This window comes from Lithobates pipiens, unplaced genomic scaffold, assembly GCF_037356315.1.
Source record: "Lithobates pipiens isolate NorthernLeopardFrog02 unplaced genomic scaffold, aLitPip1_a1.2 Scaffold_13, whole genome shotgun sequence".
NCBI classification, from domain to species: domain Eukaryota; kingdom Metazoa; phylum Chordata; class Amphibia; order Anura; family Ranidae; genus Lithobates; species Lithobates pipiens.
In genome coordinates this window covers 161,015,471-161,035,453 of record NW_027507718.1, presented here as the reverse complement: position 1 = coordinate 161,035,453, position 19,983 = coordinate 161,015,471, and the positions used below count along the sequence as shown (strand labels likewise).

At 41.9% G+C, this 19,983-nt stretch overlaps 1 protein-coding gene across 2 annotated transcripts in view; it reads right to left on the bottom strand.

Annotated features, from left to right (window-relative positions):
- The window catches only part of UBXN6 (UBX domain protein 6), a 347,069-nt gene that overhangs the window by 209,526 nt on the left and 117,560 nt on the right, over positions 1-19,983 (bottom strand). For both annotated transcript variants that reach the window (XM_077475772.1, XM_077475773.1), the window contains exons 7-9: positions 1,181-1,256; positions 1,001-1,085; positions 674-893 (exon numbers count right to left, since the gene is read on the bottom strand). In XM_077475772.1, coding sequence (XP_077331898.1) covers positions 674-893; positions 1,001-1,085; positions 1,181-1,256 — 381 coding nt within the window. The remainder of the gene's footprint in view (positions 1-673; positions 894-1,000; positions 1,086-1,180; positions 1,257-19,983) is intronic.

Here is a 19,983-nt window from a genome sequence, read left to right as displayed (position 1 = left end):
GAAGACGATATGAGAAACACACATTTCAAGGACATTTCCTCTTCGGCATAAGGCAATGCATTGACTATCAGTGCAGACCCATAGAGAATGCCCACTGGAGACCACTAGGTAAGTCCACCGGAGATGCCAATCAGTGCCCATTAGGATGTCACTCTGTGCCCATCAGTGATGCCTGTCAGTGCCTCCTGATCAGTGCAATCTATCAGCGCTGCATATCAGTCCTGCCTATCAGTGCAGTGTGAAAAAAATGATAACAATGTTATTTGGGTACAGTGTTGCATGACTCTGTAATTCAAAGTGTGACAGTGATGAAAACTGAAAATTGGACTGGGCAGGAAGGGAGTAAAAGTGTCCTGTATTGAAGTGGTTAAATAAGAGCCACCTGTTTTTTTTTTTCACAGACTGATGACCTCACTGATTGAACGCCACACTGCTATTTTGAACATGCCCCTTTCAATTAATGATTCAATTACATAGCATCAGCAGCATGCGTGTCACGACTGTTGGGTCTGTTGGTTTTCTATTACTCTACTACACCTACTAGCAATTTTTTTGCCATGTAGAAATATAAATTATACTAAAAACAGTCATTGATCTGGTTGGGGATGTTGGATTGCTATTTTGAACACAACTGTATGTAATAATCTTTACATTGCAGGCAGTATGCACTTACCTTAGTTGGTGCTCTTGTTTGATCTCCTCTACTGTTAGGTTGTAGAAATCATCCGTTAAAGAAAATTGGGCGGCTTGAAGTGATGGTGCAAAAATCCGAGGCTGCCTCTCAAGAGTGGCCCGAATAGGCTGTCCATTTAACAATGAATCTCGGTACCTTTGCAAGTTATTCAGACTCTTAACTGCTTCACTGCTCAGCACATAGAATTCCTCTTGCACATCTAATAGGTTAGATGGTACATACAAGACAAAATAAGAGAACTTAAACTTTTTAAAATATCTTGCATAGTGAAAATTGTAATGCCTTTGATGAGGCAAAATATCTGACCTTGTCCAGGCAAAGGCAACATCATCTTCTCAAATCCAACTGCTTCAAAAAATTCAAGTGATCCTTCTAAAATTTGTATTTTTTCCTACAAATCATAAACAAAAAGAATACACAAATGAACTAGAAAGTGAAATTTTGGACTTTGCCCATAAAGGATTTTACTCCAAATCCCAGCTTTACCTGAAAAACTTTGTTGGAGAATCTAATGGTGCGATACTTCTCCTCATTCGGACTAGCAATTATATTATCAAGATACCTCAGAAGTAAAAGAAAGAGGTTATTTAGAAAGAAATGTGTAAAATAAATATGTCACTAAATCTACATTATTTAAGCAGTTGCCGACCACCCGCCACAGTTATACGGTGTTCGCGCCTGTGGATTCGTTACAGAACCGATCAGTCTACAGGTCCAGGCCAATGATTTCTAGCCTGAACCTGCTGATCGGTTCTGGCGATTAGCAGACTGTCCTCTGCCTGTGTTTACATTACACAGGCAGAGGTGATGTAGTCTCCTCGTGGTGCCCTTTTCGGTTCCAGCGCAAGAGAAGACATCTACTATAAGTACACCAACACCAGTACACATTTAACCCTTTGAAACACCCCCCCCCCCCCCCCAGTAGAAATATTTTTTTTGTTATGATCACCATATTAGTGTCACAGGTGATGCTAGTTAGAGTCACCATCAGTCTTGTATAGTGTCAGGATACCCACCATATATTACCTAATAAAGTTGTAACCCCTTGATCACTCCCAGTTAACCCTTTCACTCCCTGTCACAGTGTCACTAGTGTAGTGTACAGATATCTTTTCTGATCACTGTATTAGAGTAGCATCAGTTAGTGACGGCGTAAATCCCAGGCAGCGTCAGATTAGTGCCAGGTACACTAACATGCACACACACACTATATAGCTCCATTACTAGTATAGGGTCTGAACGGATAAATATTTTTGATCTGATCAGAACTATATTAGCGTCCCCAGTAGTATAGGGTTTACAAAAACGCTGTATTAGCAGGATCAGCCCAGACGCCTGCCAGCACCTGTGTTTAGCCCCTCCACCCAGCCTACCAAAAGTACAGAATCAATGTATCACTTTACAAAACACAACACACAAACTGCAGCTTAGCAGAATCATGCCTGATCCCTGCTAACAGTTATTCTTTTGCTAGTGACTAACGCAGTCTCTGACAACCAGGTGCTTTTTTTTTTTTACCTGCAAGTCGCACTAGTTGTACCTATAAATTTAGTGGCCTAAATGTCAAAAAAGGTACACTGAAGAGCTCTACAGAATACTGAGCATGACAAAAAGAGGGGGGGGGGGGGGGTGGAGACTCACTGTCAGAATCACAATCCGATTCAAGCTCACTATACGAACCTGTAGAGAGCAGCGGCACCCTGAAAGATAGCTCTAACGAAGGAGTAGCAATCCTTGCTAAGGTCAGGCATACCTAACCCCGTTCTTCTGTTGCTGAGGATGGTTCTTGTATGCAGCAGAGAGCCAGTAGTGTTGCTCAACCTTCTGGTAAACTGGCAAGCACCAGTGGCCTAGTACACCCTGGTCGTAGACCAACCAGCACACCAGTATCACTTGGTGAATTGGCGTGTCCTGTAAATACAGTTCAAACTGGTGTGATGGCTAGCATAAGTAGTGTTCCGCAGTCACCAAGAGTTCAAACACAGGCCCATAGTGCCCTTCCCGATGTGCTTGCAAATCCTAATTGTCAGCCCAACACTTCTGCAGCGCCCGTACTTCCCCCATTCACTGGCCAACCTGGAAGAAATGTTACTTCCTTGATTTTTATGAACTGTTTTTCATGGAAGATCTGTACAGATCGGTTGTGGACCAAAGCAATTTATATGCTGGTCAATTTAACGCTGCAAACCCAAATTTGCTGCAGAATTTGTCTGGAAACCTATTACAGTTCCCCCGAATTTAAAACCTTTCTGGGCCTATCCCTCCTCATGGGCATTACTAAAAAAATAAAAAAAAAAGAGTGAATTGTGGTCACATTGGTCCACTGACTCAATTCCCCATATGCATGTGTTCTCTGCTTGCATGGCCAGGGCTAGATACGAGCAAATATTGCGGTTCATGCATTTCAATGACAATGGACTTGGTCGTCCTCAGGGTGACCCTTAATATGATCGGCTCCACAAAGCCTTGTCTATTCCCGATCAAGATGTCTGCATTGACGAGTCCCAAATTAAATTTCCTGGCCGCCTTGCGTTCCGTTTCTCCGCAGCAAGAGTGCCAGATATGGGGTCAGGATGTATAAGCTATGTGATCACAGGCTATACAGTTGTGCTCATAAGTTTACATACCCTGGCAGAATTTATGATTTATTGGTCATTTTTCAGAGAATGATAAAACAAACTTTTTCACTCATGGTTAGTGTTTGTCTGAAGCCATGTATTATCAATCAACTATGTTTACTCATTTTAAATCATAATCACAACCAAAACTACCCAAATGACCTTGATCAAAAGTTTACATACCCCAGTTCTTAATACTGTCTATTGCCCTCTAACATCAATGCCAGCTTGAAGTCTTTTGTGGTATTTGTGAATGAGCCTCTTTATCTTCTCAGATGGTAAAGCTGTCCATTCCTCTTGGCAAAAAGCCTCCAGTTCTTCTAAATTCTTGGGCTGTCTTATTTGAACTGCATTTGGGAGATCTCCCCAGAGTGGCTCAATAATAGAGATGCCACTTCAGAACCTTTTATTCTGCTGTAGCCAATGACAGGTAAACTTGGTCTTGTGTTTTGGATCATTGTCATATTGGAATGTTCAAGTATGTATGCACAGCTTCCTTCCTGATGAATGCAAAGGTTCCTCCAGTTTTTTTTGATAACATACTGCATTCATCTTGTCATCAATTTTGACCAAATTTCCTGTGCCTTTGTAGCTCGCACATACCCAAAACATCAGTGATCCATCCCTGTGTTCCACAGAAGGAATGGTGTACCTTTAATCATAGGCCTTTTTGACTTCTCTCCAAATGAAGGGTTTATGGCTGTGGCCAAAAAGCGAAATTTTGGTCTCATCACTCCAAATGACTTTGTGCCAGAAGGTTTGAGGCTTGTCTCTGTGCCATTTGATGTATTGTAAGTGGGATACTTTGTGGCATTGCATAGTAATAGCTTTCTTCTGACAACTTGACCATGCAGCCCATCTTTCTTCAAGTGCCTCCTTATTGTGCATCTTGAAACAGCCACACCACATGTTTTCAGAGAGTCCTGTATTTCACCTAAAGTTGTTTGTGGGTTTTTCTTTGCATTCCAAACAATTTTACTGGCAGTTGTGGCTGAAACTTTAGTTGGTCTACCTGACCGTGGTTTGGTTTCAACAAAACCCCTAATTTTTCACTTCTTGATTAAAGTTTGAACACTGCTTATTGGCATTCTCAATTAATTGGATCTTTTTTTATATCCCTTTCCAGTTTTATAAATTTCAACTACATTTTCCCACAGATCCTTTGACAATTATTTTGCTTTCCCTATGACTCGGAACCCAGAAATGTCAGTGCAGCACTGGATGAAAGATGCAAGGGTCTGTCAGGAGTCCAGAAACTCACTGACCTTTTATACACCCTGCTACATGCTGTAGCGTTACAGAAAACAAATATGAACAAAACAGTAAAACAAAAACCTAGCCGTGTCTCTGCACTAAAAAAACAATATATACAGGCCCAAACTACCAGCTGAGCAAGCCTACAGCTTGTCAGCTTCCACAGATACAGTTTAACAGCTTTTTAACAACCTTTCGTCCTCACAGACCTGTGCTGTCTGTGTTTGCCAGGCAGACAGCATTGGCTGTCTGTCACAGGTAACTTTAAATTGGGTAGAAGAACACGATCCAAACTGGACCATGGATCAGAGATCTCTGAATGTGTATGAGAGGAGCCTGGGAGATGTGTATAAACCCCAAACAGAACTTTTCCGTCTCTCTCTGGGATGCTCTGCTACATATCCTCCCCCTTGTTTTAGTCCCAGGGTTGGAACACCTGTGGCCCAAGGAGTGAACATGGGACAGGGCATCTACATTCCCCATCTCATACACCTGGCCTGTGTTTTACAGTGAGTAATCGTGTAGAGTCAGAAACAACTGGTTCTTCTATTGGTCACCCTCTTTTGGGCCATCCATTTCAGGGGAGCATGCTCAGTTATTAAATCATACTGGCGCCCTAACAAATAGTATCTTAGCGCATCCACGGCCCACTTCATGGCTAAACATTCCTTTTCAATGACTGCATACTTTTTCTCATGGTCACTGAGCTTTCTGCTTAGGCCCACCACAAGGTGTTCTTCCCCATTGTGTACCTGTGAGACAATACTGCCCCGATACCTACATCTGATACATCAGTCTGAACCAAAATATCTTTTGAGAAATTGGGGGAGTACACCACTGGCTGTGGACAAAGAGCCTTTTTCAAGACTTGAAAAGATTCCTCTGCTACTGGGGACCATTTCACCATTATGAAGTCTTTCCTTTCCATAAGGTCCGTCAGTGGGTAGCTATAGTTAAAAAAATTGGGATACACCTTCTACAATACCCTGCGATCCCAAGAAAGGCAGACCTGCTTCTTGTTTGCAGGACGTGGCCATTCCTGGCTGGCTTCTATTTTATTTACTTGAGGTTTTATGACACCAGCCCAAATGCCTGGCTTCCTCTAAACCAGTGATATGCAATTAGCGGACCTCCAGCTGTTGCAGAACTACAATTCCCATTAGGCATAGCAAGACTCTGACAGCCACAGGCATGACACCCAGAGGCAGAAGCCCACTAATTGCATATCCCTGCTCTAAACCATTGCCACAATTTTTTTTTTTGGTTTTGCCGTAAAACCTTCTTTGAAAAGGGAATCAACGACAGCCTGGACATGGGGCAAGTGAGACTCCCAGTCAGTGCTATGTACCACTATATAATCTAGATAGGCTTCTACATACTATCAGTGGGGGTCTTGGGGACCTGTTCATGGCTCAATGAAATGTCACAGAAGCATTTTGCAACCCAAAAGGCATTTTTTTAGATATTGAAAGGAACCCTCCTGGGTCACACATGCAGTCTTCTCTTTGGCGGTACAAGTCAGGGGTATTTGCCAATAACCTTTTCTCAAGTCCAAAGTGGCCAGATAGTGGGCCTTGCCAAGTTGGTCTGCAAGTTTGTCTACCCTGGAGGGGGGGGGGGGGCGCATGCGCGGCGCGATGTGGGACGGACGCTTCTGACTTGAGTTCCGTCTGACCAGGAAAGCCAGGCAAGATTCCCGGGCTATTTTACAGCCAAAACCACCAGAATCACTCAATCACCCCTGTGGGACATCCCTGTGCATGCCATCGGGTAAAAAGAGGCAAAACTTCCGCTCCCAGCATTTGCTGACAAACTACCTCTTAGACCTGGAGAGATCTATCACCGCAAGAAAGATGACCCAAAATGGTGCCGGCCACCATGCGGCCTCCAGCGGTTCTGTGCAAGCTCCAGCTCAGCCATCCAAAGAGTTTCTCTCCAAGGCTGATCTTGATGCTAGCCTGTCGGCTATATATGAAAAACTAGTAGACAGGTTAGAGCAGGAGCTGCATAAATAAACCAATGCTCTCTCACAGGAGATTGCTAGCATAGGAGGCCGCACATACATACTTGAGGCAAAGCACGACGAACTAGCCCTTGCACACAATGACCTCAGAAAAGATTATGAGAATTTGGCAGATAGCTTCTCCTTCATGCAGGCCCACAGAGGACTTGGACAATAGGAACAGACATAAGATGAGTGCGTGGCATTCCAGAATCACCAACCAAGCCATTAACAAGTTGTTCCACAGTCTGGTCCCAGATAAACCACTATCTGCATTTGTCTGTGAAAGACTACACAGAGCACTTCAGCCTAAACCCACTCCAGATAAGCCCCCTAGAGATGTGATAATGTGCATGAAGGACTTTGTCATAAAAGAATATATTATGAGGGCCTCCAGAAACTCCCCATGCATTGAACTGGACGGGGTTAGACTACAGATCTATCCAGACATCTCTCCTGCCACACTGGATCATAGACGCAGGATGAAAGAAGTCACAAGTATTCTTCAAACCACCAGAATCAAATACTGTTGGGGTTTTCCATTGAAACTATCCATAATGCACAATGGCGCTACATATACTGTATATAATGTTATAGAAGGGAAAGAATTATTAATCAAACTGGGCCTGTTGGAACAGCAACCATCACATAGTCTCCCTGCAACCCCTAGATAATCACCCATTTGGTCTACTCCCTCCTCTAGACGCAACCAGAGGGAACAGAGAAGATGGCAGCAATTTTCTATCCAATACCAGGCCGTTTAATCAGATCTAACTAACCGTGTTACACACTCTACTGGTCTTTTTACCCCATTGTTTTTCCCCTCCGTTTGTCCCCCTTTTTTCTCCCGCTTATTCTGGTAAACAACGCTTTTGCCCTCAATGCACTTAAACGGTTAAGAATACATGTCCTAAGTCTACTATATACTCCCATCTCGCCACTGGAGAGTAGAGGTGAAGAAAAGGAAAAAAAGGCAGAGGACTCCACTTCCTCACAACAGCTTGTTCTTAAACGCACACACTGCCCTGGTAATGGTCACCACATTGTTTTCTGCTCCTGAGTTTTAGAACTTAACCTAATATCTCTTTTATTCCAGAAAAATCATATCTAGACATTACCCTCTCATTTTGCCTCATACAGGTGACTAACTTTTCTTCTTCCAGCCCTACAGTTATCCTCTTCCCCCTCTCTGGAGGGCAATAGACATATTATGCGGAACTTCTCAGAGACTGATCACTCTGAACGAACTCCCCAGTACCGTGAGATATTTGTTTTTCCCTTTAATTGGCTCAAGTTTCTCCCATCTGTTGCCAGTTTGAACTTTTTTTTGTGCCCAACATGTGGTCACTTTTATAAACAGTTATTATATACCTTTAACCACTTCAGCCCCGGACCAATAAACACCTTAAGGACCAGAGGTCTTTTTCCAATTTCGCACTGCGCTGCTTTAACTGGTAATTGCGTGGTCATGCAATATTGCACCCAAACGAAATTTGCGTCCTTTTCTTCCCACAAATTGAGCTTTCTTTTGATGGTATTTGATTGCCTCTGCGATTTTTATTTTTTGCGATATAAATGGAAAAAGAGCGAAAATTTTGAAAAAAATATATATTTTCTTCTTTTTGTTATAAGAAAAATCGAATAAACTAAATTTTAGTCATACATTGAGGGCAAAATTTATTCAGCCACATGTCTTTAGTAAAAAAAATGTCAATAAGCGTATATTTTTTGGTTTGCGCAAAAGTTATAGCGTCTACAAACTAGAGTACATTTTCTGGAATTTACACAGCTTTTAATTTATGACTGCCTATCTCATTTCTTGAGGTGCTAAAATGGCAGGGCAGTACAAACCCCCCCCCCCCAAATGACCCCATTTTGGAAAGTAGACACCCCAAGGAAATTGCTGATGGGTATGTTGAGCCCATTGAATATTTTTTTTTTTTGTCCTAAGGGATTGAATAATGACAAAAGAAAAAAAAAAATTACAAAAAGTTGTCACTAAATGATATATTGCTCACACATGCCATGGGCATATGTAAAATGACACCCCAAAATACATTCTGCTGCTTCTCCTGAGTACAGGGATACCACATGTGTGGGACTTTTTGGGAGCCTAGCCGCGTACGGGACCCCGAAATCCAAGCACCGCCTTCAGGATTTCTAAGGGCATACATTTTTTTATTTTACTCCTCACTACCTATCACAGTTTTGAAGGCCATAAAATGCCAAGATGGCACAAAACCCCCCCAAATGACCCCATTTTGGAAAGTAGACACCCCAAGCTATTTGCTGAGGGCCATGTTGAGACCATTGAATATTTTTTTTTTGTCCCAAGGGATTGAATAATGACAAAAAATAAAAAATAAATTTTTTTTTACAAAAAGTTGTCACTAAATGATATATTGCTCACACATGCCATGGTTATATGTGGAATTGCACCCCAAAATATATTCCGCTGCTTCTCCCGAGTATGGGGATACCACATGTGTGGGACTTTTTGGGAGTCTAGTCGCGCACGGCACCCCGAAAACCAATCACCACCTTTAGGATTTCTAAGGGTGTAAATTTTTGATTTTACTCCTCACTACCTATCACAGTTTCGAAGGCCATAAAATGCCAAAATAGCACAAAACCCCCCAAAATGACCCCATTTTGGAAAGTAGACATCCCAAGCTATTTACTGAGAGGCATGTTGAGTCCATGGAATATTTTATATTTTGCCACAAGTTGCGGGAATATTACAAACTTTTTTTTTTTTGCACAAAGTTGTCACTAAATGATATATTGCTCACACATGCTATGGGCATAAGTCAAATTACACCCCAAAATAAATTCTGCTGCTTCTCCCGAGTACGGGGATACCACATGTGGGGGACTTTTTGCGAGCCTAGCCACGTACGGGCCCCCGAAAACCAAGCACTGCCTTCCGAATTTAAATATAAAATGCTACCAAAAAACCTGTTAGCGATGGCAGGGATCAGGCCTGACTCTGCGATCGCTGCAGTTATGTGTTTAGTGTTTTGTAAGTGACAGTGATCGATCGATACTGCACTTGGGTGGGCTGGGCAGAGGGGCAAAACGCAGGTGCTAGCAGGTATCTGGGCTGATCCCGCTAACAATGCGTTTTTTTGGAACCCTAAACTGCTGGGGACGCTAGTATAGATCTGATCAGATCAGATATTGATCTGTTCAGATTCTATACCACTACGGGAGGTTTATGCTTTGCGTGTGGGTGTTAGCGGTACTGGCACTAACCTAGCGCTGCTTGGGGCGACGCAGACCCTGACCCTAAAACCTAATTGATATCACCCGCCGGGTGATCAGGGGGTTAAATCTTTATTGGGTAATAAATGGTGGGTGCCCTGATGCTATAAAAAACAAACTTACCAGAGTCACCCGTAACACTTATACGGTGATCAGTGGTGAAAGGGTTAACTAGGGGCAATCAGGGGGTTCAAATTTTTATTAGGTAGTATATGGGGGTCCCTGGCGCTATATAAAAACCTGACGGGGAACCTAAATAACTAACTGGCTAACCAGCGTCATCAGTGACACTTATACTGTGATCGCTGGTGAAAGGGTTAACTAGGGGCAATTGGGTAGTATATGGGGGTACCTAGCGCTATAAAAACCTGGCGGTGAACCTAAAAAAATAACTAGCTACTTAGCGACAGTAGCGACACTAATGCAGCGATCAGAAAAATGATCGCTTAGTGACACTGGCAAAAGGGGGTGAAAGGGTTAACTAGCGGCAATCAGGGGGTTAAAACCATAATTGGGTAGCATATCGGGGTACCTAGCGCTATAAAAACCTGGCGGTGACCCTAAAAAAATAACTAGCTACCTAGCGACACTAATGCAGCGATCAGAAAAATGATCGCTTAGTGACACTGGCAAAAGGGGGTGAAAGGGTTAACTAGCGGCAATCAGGGGGTTAAAACCATTATTGGGTAGTATATCGGGGTACCTAGCGCTATAAAAACCTGGCGGTGAACCTAAAAAAATAACTAGCTACCTAGCGACTGTAGCGACACTAATGCAGCGATCAGAAAAACGATCGCTTAGTGACACTGTGTGCCTGTGTGTACCTACATGTCAGTGTAGTGTTGGTGCACACTTACTTTGTGTCTTCTCGTAGTCCGGTCAAAAAGACCGCCCCGAGGAGAATGACATCACTTCCTCCTTCCTGTGTAAACAATACACAGTGGGAGGAAGCTTCTCATTGGCCAGGAGCGATCCAGAGGGGGTGGCCAAAAACCAACGGCCATCCCCTCATCACGGAACGCTCCTGGAGCGAACCGGACCGTCGTATCCAGCGGGAGGGGGTCCGATCGGACCCCCCACCCGCTGGAAGGCAGGCACGTACATCTACGTGATTGTGCCTGCCTGTGCCATTGTGATGACGTACAATGGCAATACGGCGGTCCTTAAGTGGTTAAGGTGGTCTGTCACAGTTTGTCTTTTAGTTTATGTAAAAACGCACACCTGTCTTTTTTATTCTCCTCTTAGGTAATATATTTGCCTTTAATTTTTGCCTGGCTTGTCTGCTGTCGCTGGTTTGACCCCTTTTCTGCCTGTCGACTCGTCCTTCCTGGGGATGGTGTGGCTGGCCCCACCGGTAGAAATAGGTCCTCTAGCTGACCTTGCTGGGCTGGGCGACTCCCAGTCCCCAGACCCCCTTATTTTCTACTTCTCAGTAACCAGATTTTTACCCCTTATGGCTACCAACTCAGAAAAAATCTGTTCTGGAAGACACATTCTACCTCTCAGTTCAAGCTCTTTCAGTATGATCATTATAATACAACTATATTATAAGTTACATCATCAACCTCCCAATATGGTACCTGTCAATGACACGCCACACACCTGCATTGTTAATATCTTTTGCAAATATCAATGTTATGTCGACACCCACTGTGTATTGAGCATACCTTTATGGCCCTTTATTATCACCTACATATCATATAGCGCTCCCCTCTCCTTCAAATATGGGTATTAAGGTAATTTCACATAATGCCCAAGGCTTTAATTCCCCCAACAAACATAAAAAAAGATTTTAGACACTATAAAAAATTTAGTGGTGACATCATCTTGATGCAGGAGACCCACTTCTCCACTGCCAACCATGCTCAATGCTTTGACAAATCATTCAACCAAATCCACTACACCACCTTATCCAACAAATCACGTGGTGTTGATATATTTATCAGAAACTCTATAATCTTTGAAATTCACAATATTTAAAGATGGTGAAAGTAGATTTATAATTTTGAAGGGCAGTATTAACAGACGTAATATTACAATAGCCTCAATATAAGCTCCAAATGAGGCCCAATCTCCATTTTTTACCAAATTTTTCAACACTCTAGAACAATACAACTCCCCACATATTAAAAATGGAGGACATTTTAATTTATCTGCTCACCCAGCACTTGATCGAAGTAGGGTAGTCCCCTCTTCCAAAGCCTTCAACAAATCACTAAACCGCTCACTCAGTAAACTCCAGTTGATTGATTTCTGGAGAGCACATAACACAGGAATCAAGGCCTACACTCACTATTCCCACCCCCATGATGGCTATGCCCGCCTGGACCACATATTTTGCACACCCATTGTTTTAGAAAACTCTTCCAAAGCGACTATTCACCCCTGCCCATGGTCCAATATATAGTCCATAATATAGTTGCCTTTGAAACCTCCCACATTGGCATGACTCCTACTCCCTTCAACTGTCGGCCTCAGTGACTCACTCCTCTCAGATCCCTCCACTCATCAGCAAATTAGTACCCACATTGAGGAATATTTCCTAAATAACATCTCAGAAGAGGTACTTCCAACCTCTATCTGGGCAGCACATAAAGCGGCTCTAAGGGGACACTTGATCAAAATAGCCACAGCCAAAAACAAAGCTAAACGCACAGAAATCAAGAGCCTCACTAAAGCTGACCATACACCTATAGATTATCTGCAGATTTTCTATGGTTAGATGGAAAAAGTGCAACAGATTTCTCCATGTTATCTGAACTGTGTGGATGGAGGAATCTCCCACTTTTTCCATCTAACCATAGAAAATCTGCAGATAATCTATAGGTGTATGGCTAGCTTAAGGAACTTGATACGTTATATAATAAATTAAATCAATCTACCTCCCCTGAATTAACTAAACCAATCCAAACAAAATGCCAAACCCTAAACACGCTATTATCAGAAGACAAAGAAAAATCATTAAGATTTTCCAAAGCCAAATTTCTACTACATGGCAACTCCTCCTCAGCAATGTTTGCCAGGAAGTTAAACCAAGACACTAAGCACCCTCATGTCTACAAACTGCGTGATCATAGGGTAAACACAGTAACTCACTCCCAAGACGTCCTCCAAATTTTCATCTCCTTCTATAAAGACCTTCTCTCTGGCCCCCAAACACACTCACAGCCTTCAAACTGGCTGAACGCCCTGCAACTTCCTAAACTAAACAAACATCAAATCTCCTCTTTAAACAAGCCATGCACCAACGCAAAAATCATAAACATCATAAAATCCCTTAAAACATCAACAGCTCCTCACCCAGACAGATTTACAGCAGCATATTACAAAAAATGTACTCCCCTATTGAACCCTAGCCTCGCTAAAATGTTCAATCATTCTTCTGGGTGGACATTTTCCAGAAGATATGCTGTTGGCCAACCTATCCCTAATTCCAAAACCTCAAAAAAAAAAAATTACATGTTACCACAAAACTTCTGCCCCATCTCGGTCCTCAATAACAACCTCAAACTGTTTGGTAGATTATTGGCAGATAGATTGGCCTCTGTTATAACCTCCCTAAACCACACTGACCAACCAGGATTCATCCCAGGAAGACAGATAGTAGACAATATTAGATTAGTCACCAATATCGTCCAAGATGCTAACCTTCGCTCTAGCCCCCTCTGCCTTCTCAGCCTGGACATACACAAGGCCTTTGATGGCGTTAATTGTTCGTATCTAAATCTTTTGCCAAATTTGGCATCCCAGAGAAATTTATGCATGGCTTTAATGTTCTATACCACCACCCTCAAACCAGAATTAGAATCTCAGGAAACAACTCTGATTGCTTTCCCCCAAGTAGAGGCACCAGACAAGGCTGCCGCTCTCCTCCCTCCTCTTCACCCTAGCAATTGAGCCTCTTGCACATGCAATCAGAAACTACATCAACATTAAAGTCTACCGCAAGGACCCTTACCATTTCAAACTAAGTCTATATGCAGGCGACGACCTTCCATTTTTAACCGACCCACTCATCTCAATAACCAACCTCCTCTCAGAACTTCAAACCTTTCACAAACTCTCAGGCCTATATATCGATACAAACAAATGCTCAATTATGCCTATCAATTGTTCCCCAGCTCTAGTATCTTTATTAAAAAAAGACTGATTTTCTGTGGTCTCCACAGAAACTTAAATATCTCGGAGTTTATATCACAGCTTCCCATAACCTGCTATACAAAACTAACTACCTCCCCCTTTTCTCTCATATTAGTTCACCTTTAAAAGTCTGGTTGACTTATATCTCATATCTCGGTAGAATCTGTGCATTTAGGATGACTATTCTCCCCAAATTCCTCTATTTTAGAGCACTCCCCATAACTGTCCCCCAAACAAAACTAGAAACCCTTCAGCGCGAAATTAATAGATTCATATGGGACAACAAAAAACCCAGATGTAGCTACTCCCTCATGCATAGAACACAACGTAGTGGTGGTCTGGGACTCCCCAACCTCTGGCTTTACTTCCTAGCGTCCAAACTCAATGGTCAGTTGGCTCAATGGTGCTCCTTGGATACTAAAATACTATGGTTGAACTTCGAATCCACCTCTATTCTACCTCTAAACATTTAATGGTATCCTATGGTCTAACAACAAGTCACATCATACTTTACCCAAACGTAACACAATAATAGCTCATCTCATACAACTATGGAATAGGGTCAAAGTCTTCTTCAAACTCTCCTCAGAAATCCCTCCATTAGCCTCATACCTTGGTGACCCCAGATTCCCCCCCTGCATTCCATGATAGCACTCTTTTGTAACTGGGTTAAAAATGACTTCACCGCCTTAAAATCACTTACTCTTAACTCAAAAATCCCTCCTTTTTCCTAATTTCAATCAAGATTTAACTTCCGCACTTACACAATACACTCTAATCCATGATTTCTATGCATCACACCTCTCTCTAACCATCATCCCCCCCCCCCCCCCCCCCAAGTACTCTGTTCGAACATATTTGCATATCCACCTCTAGAGATAAAGGATTGATTTCCCAATTATATAGTTACCTCAATAGTCTACACCAACCAGAAAAATCTGGCCCCATGTTACGATAGGAAGTAGATATAGACTGCTTTTTTTCCATTGAATCATGGTCTGGGATGATAGAAAACTTGCGTAAAAGCAACTGTGCTGCTGCATTTAAAGAATCCCCATTGAAACTTCTTACCAGGTGGTACATGAACCCTGCTAAGATTCACTCTTTTTATCCTACAGCTTCCCCTGACTGTTTCAGAGGTTGCCCTGAAGAAGGCAACTACCTTCACATTTTTTTGGAGCTGTAGACACCTGGAGCCTATATGGGATGTGGTGGTTGGCAGATTGGAGGTCTCTCTCACCGCAAATCTGCCTCCTATATGGCACGGTTCCAGACGTCCCTCCCCACTGAAAAAGACTGATCCACTCTCTAATCAGTTCCATTCAGTGGATGATAGCTTCCAATCGGAGGTCACAAAATTTACCGTGGCCACAGGTTGAATCTAGAATGGAGATGATTAGATTATCGGAAAGGATCCACCACACATTGAATGACAGTATGCATATCTTTAATGATAAATGGATATTTTGGTCCTTGCTCTGAAATCATCCCTTATAATATTTTCACCTTCCCTCCGCCCCTTATGCTCTTGATTGTATATTGCAATGTTATATTGTGTTACCCACTTCTTATTACATGTATATTTCTCAGGTTTATATAGCAATATATGCTTTATAGACAAACCCCCTATTGACCTGATTTTATCCCATATCCTAATCAATTATATCTTGCGTAACTCTTTTCATAATTACTGTGTAATTTCCTGTCTTCCAAATAAAACTTTTGTAAACAAAAAAAAACTTTGTCTACTCTGGGCATTGGGTACGTGTCAAACTTTGTCACCGCTTTCTGAAGTCGTTACAGAACCTCCAAGTGCCATCCGTTTTTGGGACTAACACGATTGGGCTAGCCCACTCACTATCGGATTCCTCAATGGCATTTTGCTCCAACATGCTTTTAACCTCATCGCTGATGCCCTTTTTTCTAGCTTTGGAATTCGGTACAGTTTGAGCTTGACACAGACCCCAGGTTCAGTAACAATATCATGCTGAACTGCTGAAATTGTACCAGGTAACTGAAAATTTCTCTCTATTCCTTATCATATATGGCAGCAGATTTTTTATCAAAACTGTCTTGGTACATTTTTTCATTCAGCCTTCCTTCAATGACATGATGTTTGCCAATACCGTATGGTGAAAAACTGCCCAACACCATGATGTTCCTGTTATGGATGATTCTTTCTTTAAATCAACTCTATGGTGTGTCTGTAGTACTTCTTCCTGTGCGGGGTTTCCTGTTCCTGCTGGGTCTTTCAGTAAACATGGCTTCTGTACAGTAATGGCTTGTGTCGTCTCTTTACATATATCACCTCAAACATGATGTCAGAAGATTTCTGGATCCATGCTCTTTCTAAACACTTGATGCGGAGAGACTGCTAGCCTTGATACGAGTCCTGTCCTGGATGCGGAGTATTTATAGCAAGGAAAACAGCATCATGGCAGCTAACAGCATTCCACTGCCTGAGGCAATGAGGGTGAGCGGAGATGTCAGCAGTAACTGGGACAATTTCAGGGCAGCGTTTGAGGGCTACTCCCTAGCCACATGGTTAAATGAGAAGCTTGCAGCAGTGCAAGCAGCCACACTGAGAAGGGTGATGGGCAGTAAAAGCCTCAGTGTTTACAAGCATAATCTGAACCTCACAGAGGGGCAAAAGCATGAAACCAAAACCATTCTTTAGACCCTCTAAAAATGTCATATGAAAGATACATATATTTGGCTGTTGTAAGCAAGAAGACTGGTTTGCCACACGGCTAAGAGAAAAAGCTGCAAGCTGTGAGTATGGCTCTCAGAGATTAACTTATTTGTGATAAAATAGTTTTGAGTATCACCAGTGAAAGCACACTCTACCACCTATTGAGGAAACATGATTTCGATCTACAAACAACAATTGAGATATGTCACACTGCAGAACTTACTGGCAAACATATGAAAGCTATGGAGCAGGATAAACTGACAATATTAATGCAGCCTCTAAACAGCAAAGCTTCAAAAACCAACAGTATAAGTTTCAGCACAAGGGTCACCTACACAACTCACCTGGGAGGAAGCCTGCTATATACAAGTATTGCAGTAATGTGCATGTACGAGAAAAAGAAAAGTGTCCTGCATATGGGAAAATCTGTACTGCATGTGGTAAACCAAACCACTTTGCAAGAGTGTGTCTCTCCAGTAAAATGGAAGCAAGGAAGCTGCACACAATTGATCAAATGTCAGATCCGGAGGACGCACACCTGAAACGTGTTAGCTTTTTTATCCTGTTTTTCCACATTTGATATGTGACTGCATTTGGATTTTAATGACCAATAAAGATGACATTTTTCTGACGTGTGGCCATCCAGGAACTTCTTTTCATCCTCTAGGACGTTGCAAAGCCTGTCACGATACAAAGTGACTCCAGTAAAAATTGTTTAGGTTGTTGCCTTTTGCAGAAAGGTCAGCCAGTTGCATATGCGTCCAGAGCTCTTTCCTCAGTTAAGCAGAATTATGCTCAAATTGAGAAGGAATGTTTAAGCATTGTATTTGCTTGCCAGTGTTTCCATCATTATCTTTATGGACGTGATTCAATTACAGCTGAAACTGATCACAAACCTCTTATAGCCATATTAAAAAAAAGCGCCCCTTGTGTAAGCTCCCAAGCGTTTGCAGAGCATGATGCTTACATTGCAGCATTACAACCTCAATCTTGTCTACAAGACAGGATGTGAAATGTATATCAGTGATACCCTGAGCAGAGCTATGTCAGATAATGTGGCACCTGGCGATGAGCATGAGCCCTTTAAAATAATTTTTTTTTGATTATAATTTTCCATTGAGGTGTTAATCTTGTTTTGATTACACTCGGGTGCTTCTGTATAGATTTTCTGTCTTTTTTGGGGCATGTACGTATTCCCCGACAGGATAGGCGCTCGTGCATTTTAGATTTTTTATTGTAGGGTTGGTATTGTGCTTATGTACTTGTCTTCTCCCAATGATATGGGGGGTTTGATATGTATATTAGCATATTTACTTTTTATATACATTTTTCCCCTTATATTTTTTTATTTTTATTAATTTTTTTATTTTCACATTTTTATAATTTTTTTTATATTTTATTGATTCTGTTTCTGCTGGAATCATGTGAAAGATCAGTAACTCTTCTGTCATTTGTTTATGATTATTTGTTTTTTGTGCATACCTTCGAATTTAAAATGTATTGGTGACGCTTTGTCTTACAAGTTATACATTGTGAATATGAATGTATTAATTGTATTTGTGCGTTGTGCTGCCTGGGTGGCACTGGGGCTGCGCACGACCTTCCCCCCTTTTTTGTATTCATTACGAATCGCCAGTGATCCGATTCAATTGACAAACCGCATCCGTAATTCGATAACGATTTGCTGTGGTCGACGATTGTTTCCGTCATTCGTTAGGGATTTCGGCACAATCGTCAATCAGTAGCGATTGTTGTTTTGCCTTGATTTGCTATGCACGACCTGCTTTTTCTTTCGCCACAATTTGGTAATTTTTCCGATGTGATTTGACAACTATATCTGTTACAATTTGTTATTGTTCGATATGGTTTGACAACTATATCGTTTTCAATTCGACAATGTTCTGATTAGGTTCCGAGCATTTACGAATTGATACAAATGTCAATTATTAGTGTTGGTCATTTTGCCTTGGGTGTACTGAGGCTGCGCATGACCTGTTTTCCTATTCGCTATAATTGGACCAATGATCCGATATAAGCGACGATTACGAGACAACGAAACGTATGTCGGAGCGGCACTTGGTCACGCTATTTGACACCATTTCCAGCCCTTTGGTTTGTCGGTCTGTAGGCCTGGAACGCACGCCAATATCGAATGCGGAAGAATTTTTTCCTTGAGTTGGAGTGTGATTGTTTTCGTCAGAGTGAGCAGTCCCAGTGCCAGGCTAGGCACCTAACCATGTAAGGAGCCTTTTGGCTGTCTGTTTTTTTACTTATTTTTTATTAAAGTCAGTATTATGCTATGGATTTTTTTGTATTTTTTCACATTTGCCACTTGAGTCTGAAGAGAGACACACCATCTAACATCATCTGCATTGGTATCCATATGAGCAGACATTATCCTGCACAAGCGTTGTTTGACTTACTTTTTAATTAAAGTGGTCAAACGGATCTGGTAAGCAGTTTGGACTTGTATTATCACTACTGGTGTTGTTCTACGTTCATGGTGGAGGGAGTCGCAAGTGTCCTTCGGATTTGTTGCTAACCGCTGCTATATCACGATTTTTATTTGCTTTTCACTTTCCGGATTGGCAGAATTCGACAGAATTCATTCTTTGTAGAGACACTTTATTGGGACTTTACATTGTTAATTATTACTATTATGCATGGTGGTTCACTGATGTCCACCATTTTTCTAGTATAATCATTGCTATGATGTGTATATCTTTCACTTTGGTGATGTTCACTATTTTAAGCACTTTCCTTTCCAGCCATTTTGTTTCAGTGGTTTTAGGAAGAGAGAGAAAAAAATGTTTTTTTGCCAATTAGTAGTTTAGATCAATATTCTTTACAGTGCGCCCTTAATCATTGTTATCACATGAGCATCATATAATTTGTCTGCTGCAACAGGAACACAATTTCTTTGCTAATATTAATCAAGCAGACCAGCGACTAAATAAACTCATACAGCTCACTTACAGTGATGCAGCTTTATAAAATTTGAAGTCTATTGTTTTGAGTGGGTGGCCAGATGAAAGAGTCAGTACCTGGAATTGGGCCCACATAAGTGGATCCTACTCCCCTCTTCATCAAACCATCCCATACCTTCAGTGTTGACGTGACCAGAAATGGCATCTCTTCCTTTGGGGGCCTATTTTCTCTCTTTATCCATGGCAGTGATTTCAATTTTATACCCACAATTTCCTCCAAGTTTCACCCACTGTTTACATTCCATATTGTGAAACCAGTCCACAATCCTGGCCACCAACACTGCTCTTAAGTAAACCGACAAGTCTGGGAGGGCCATTCTTTTTTAACCTAG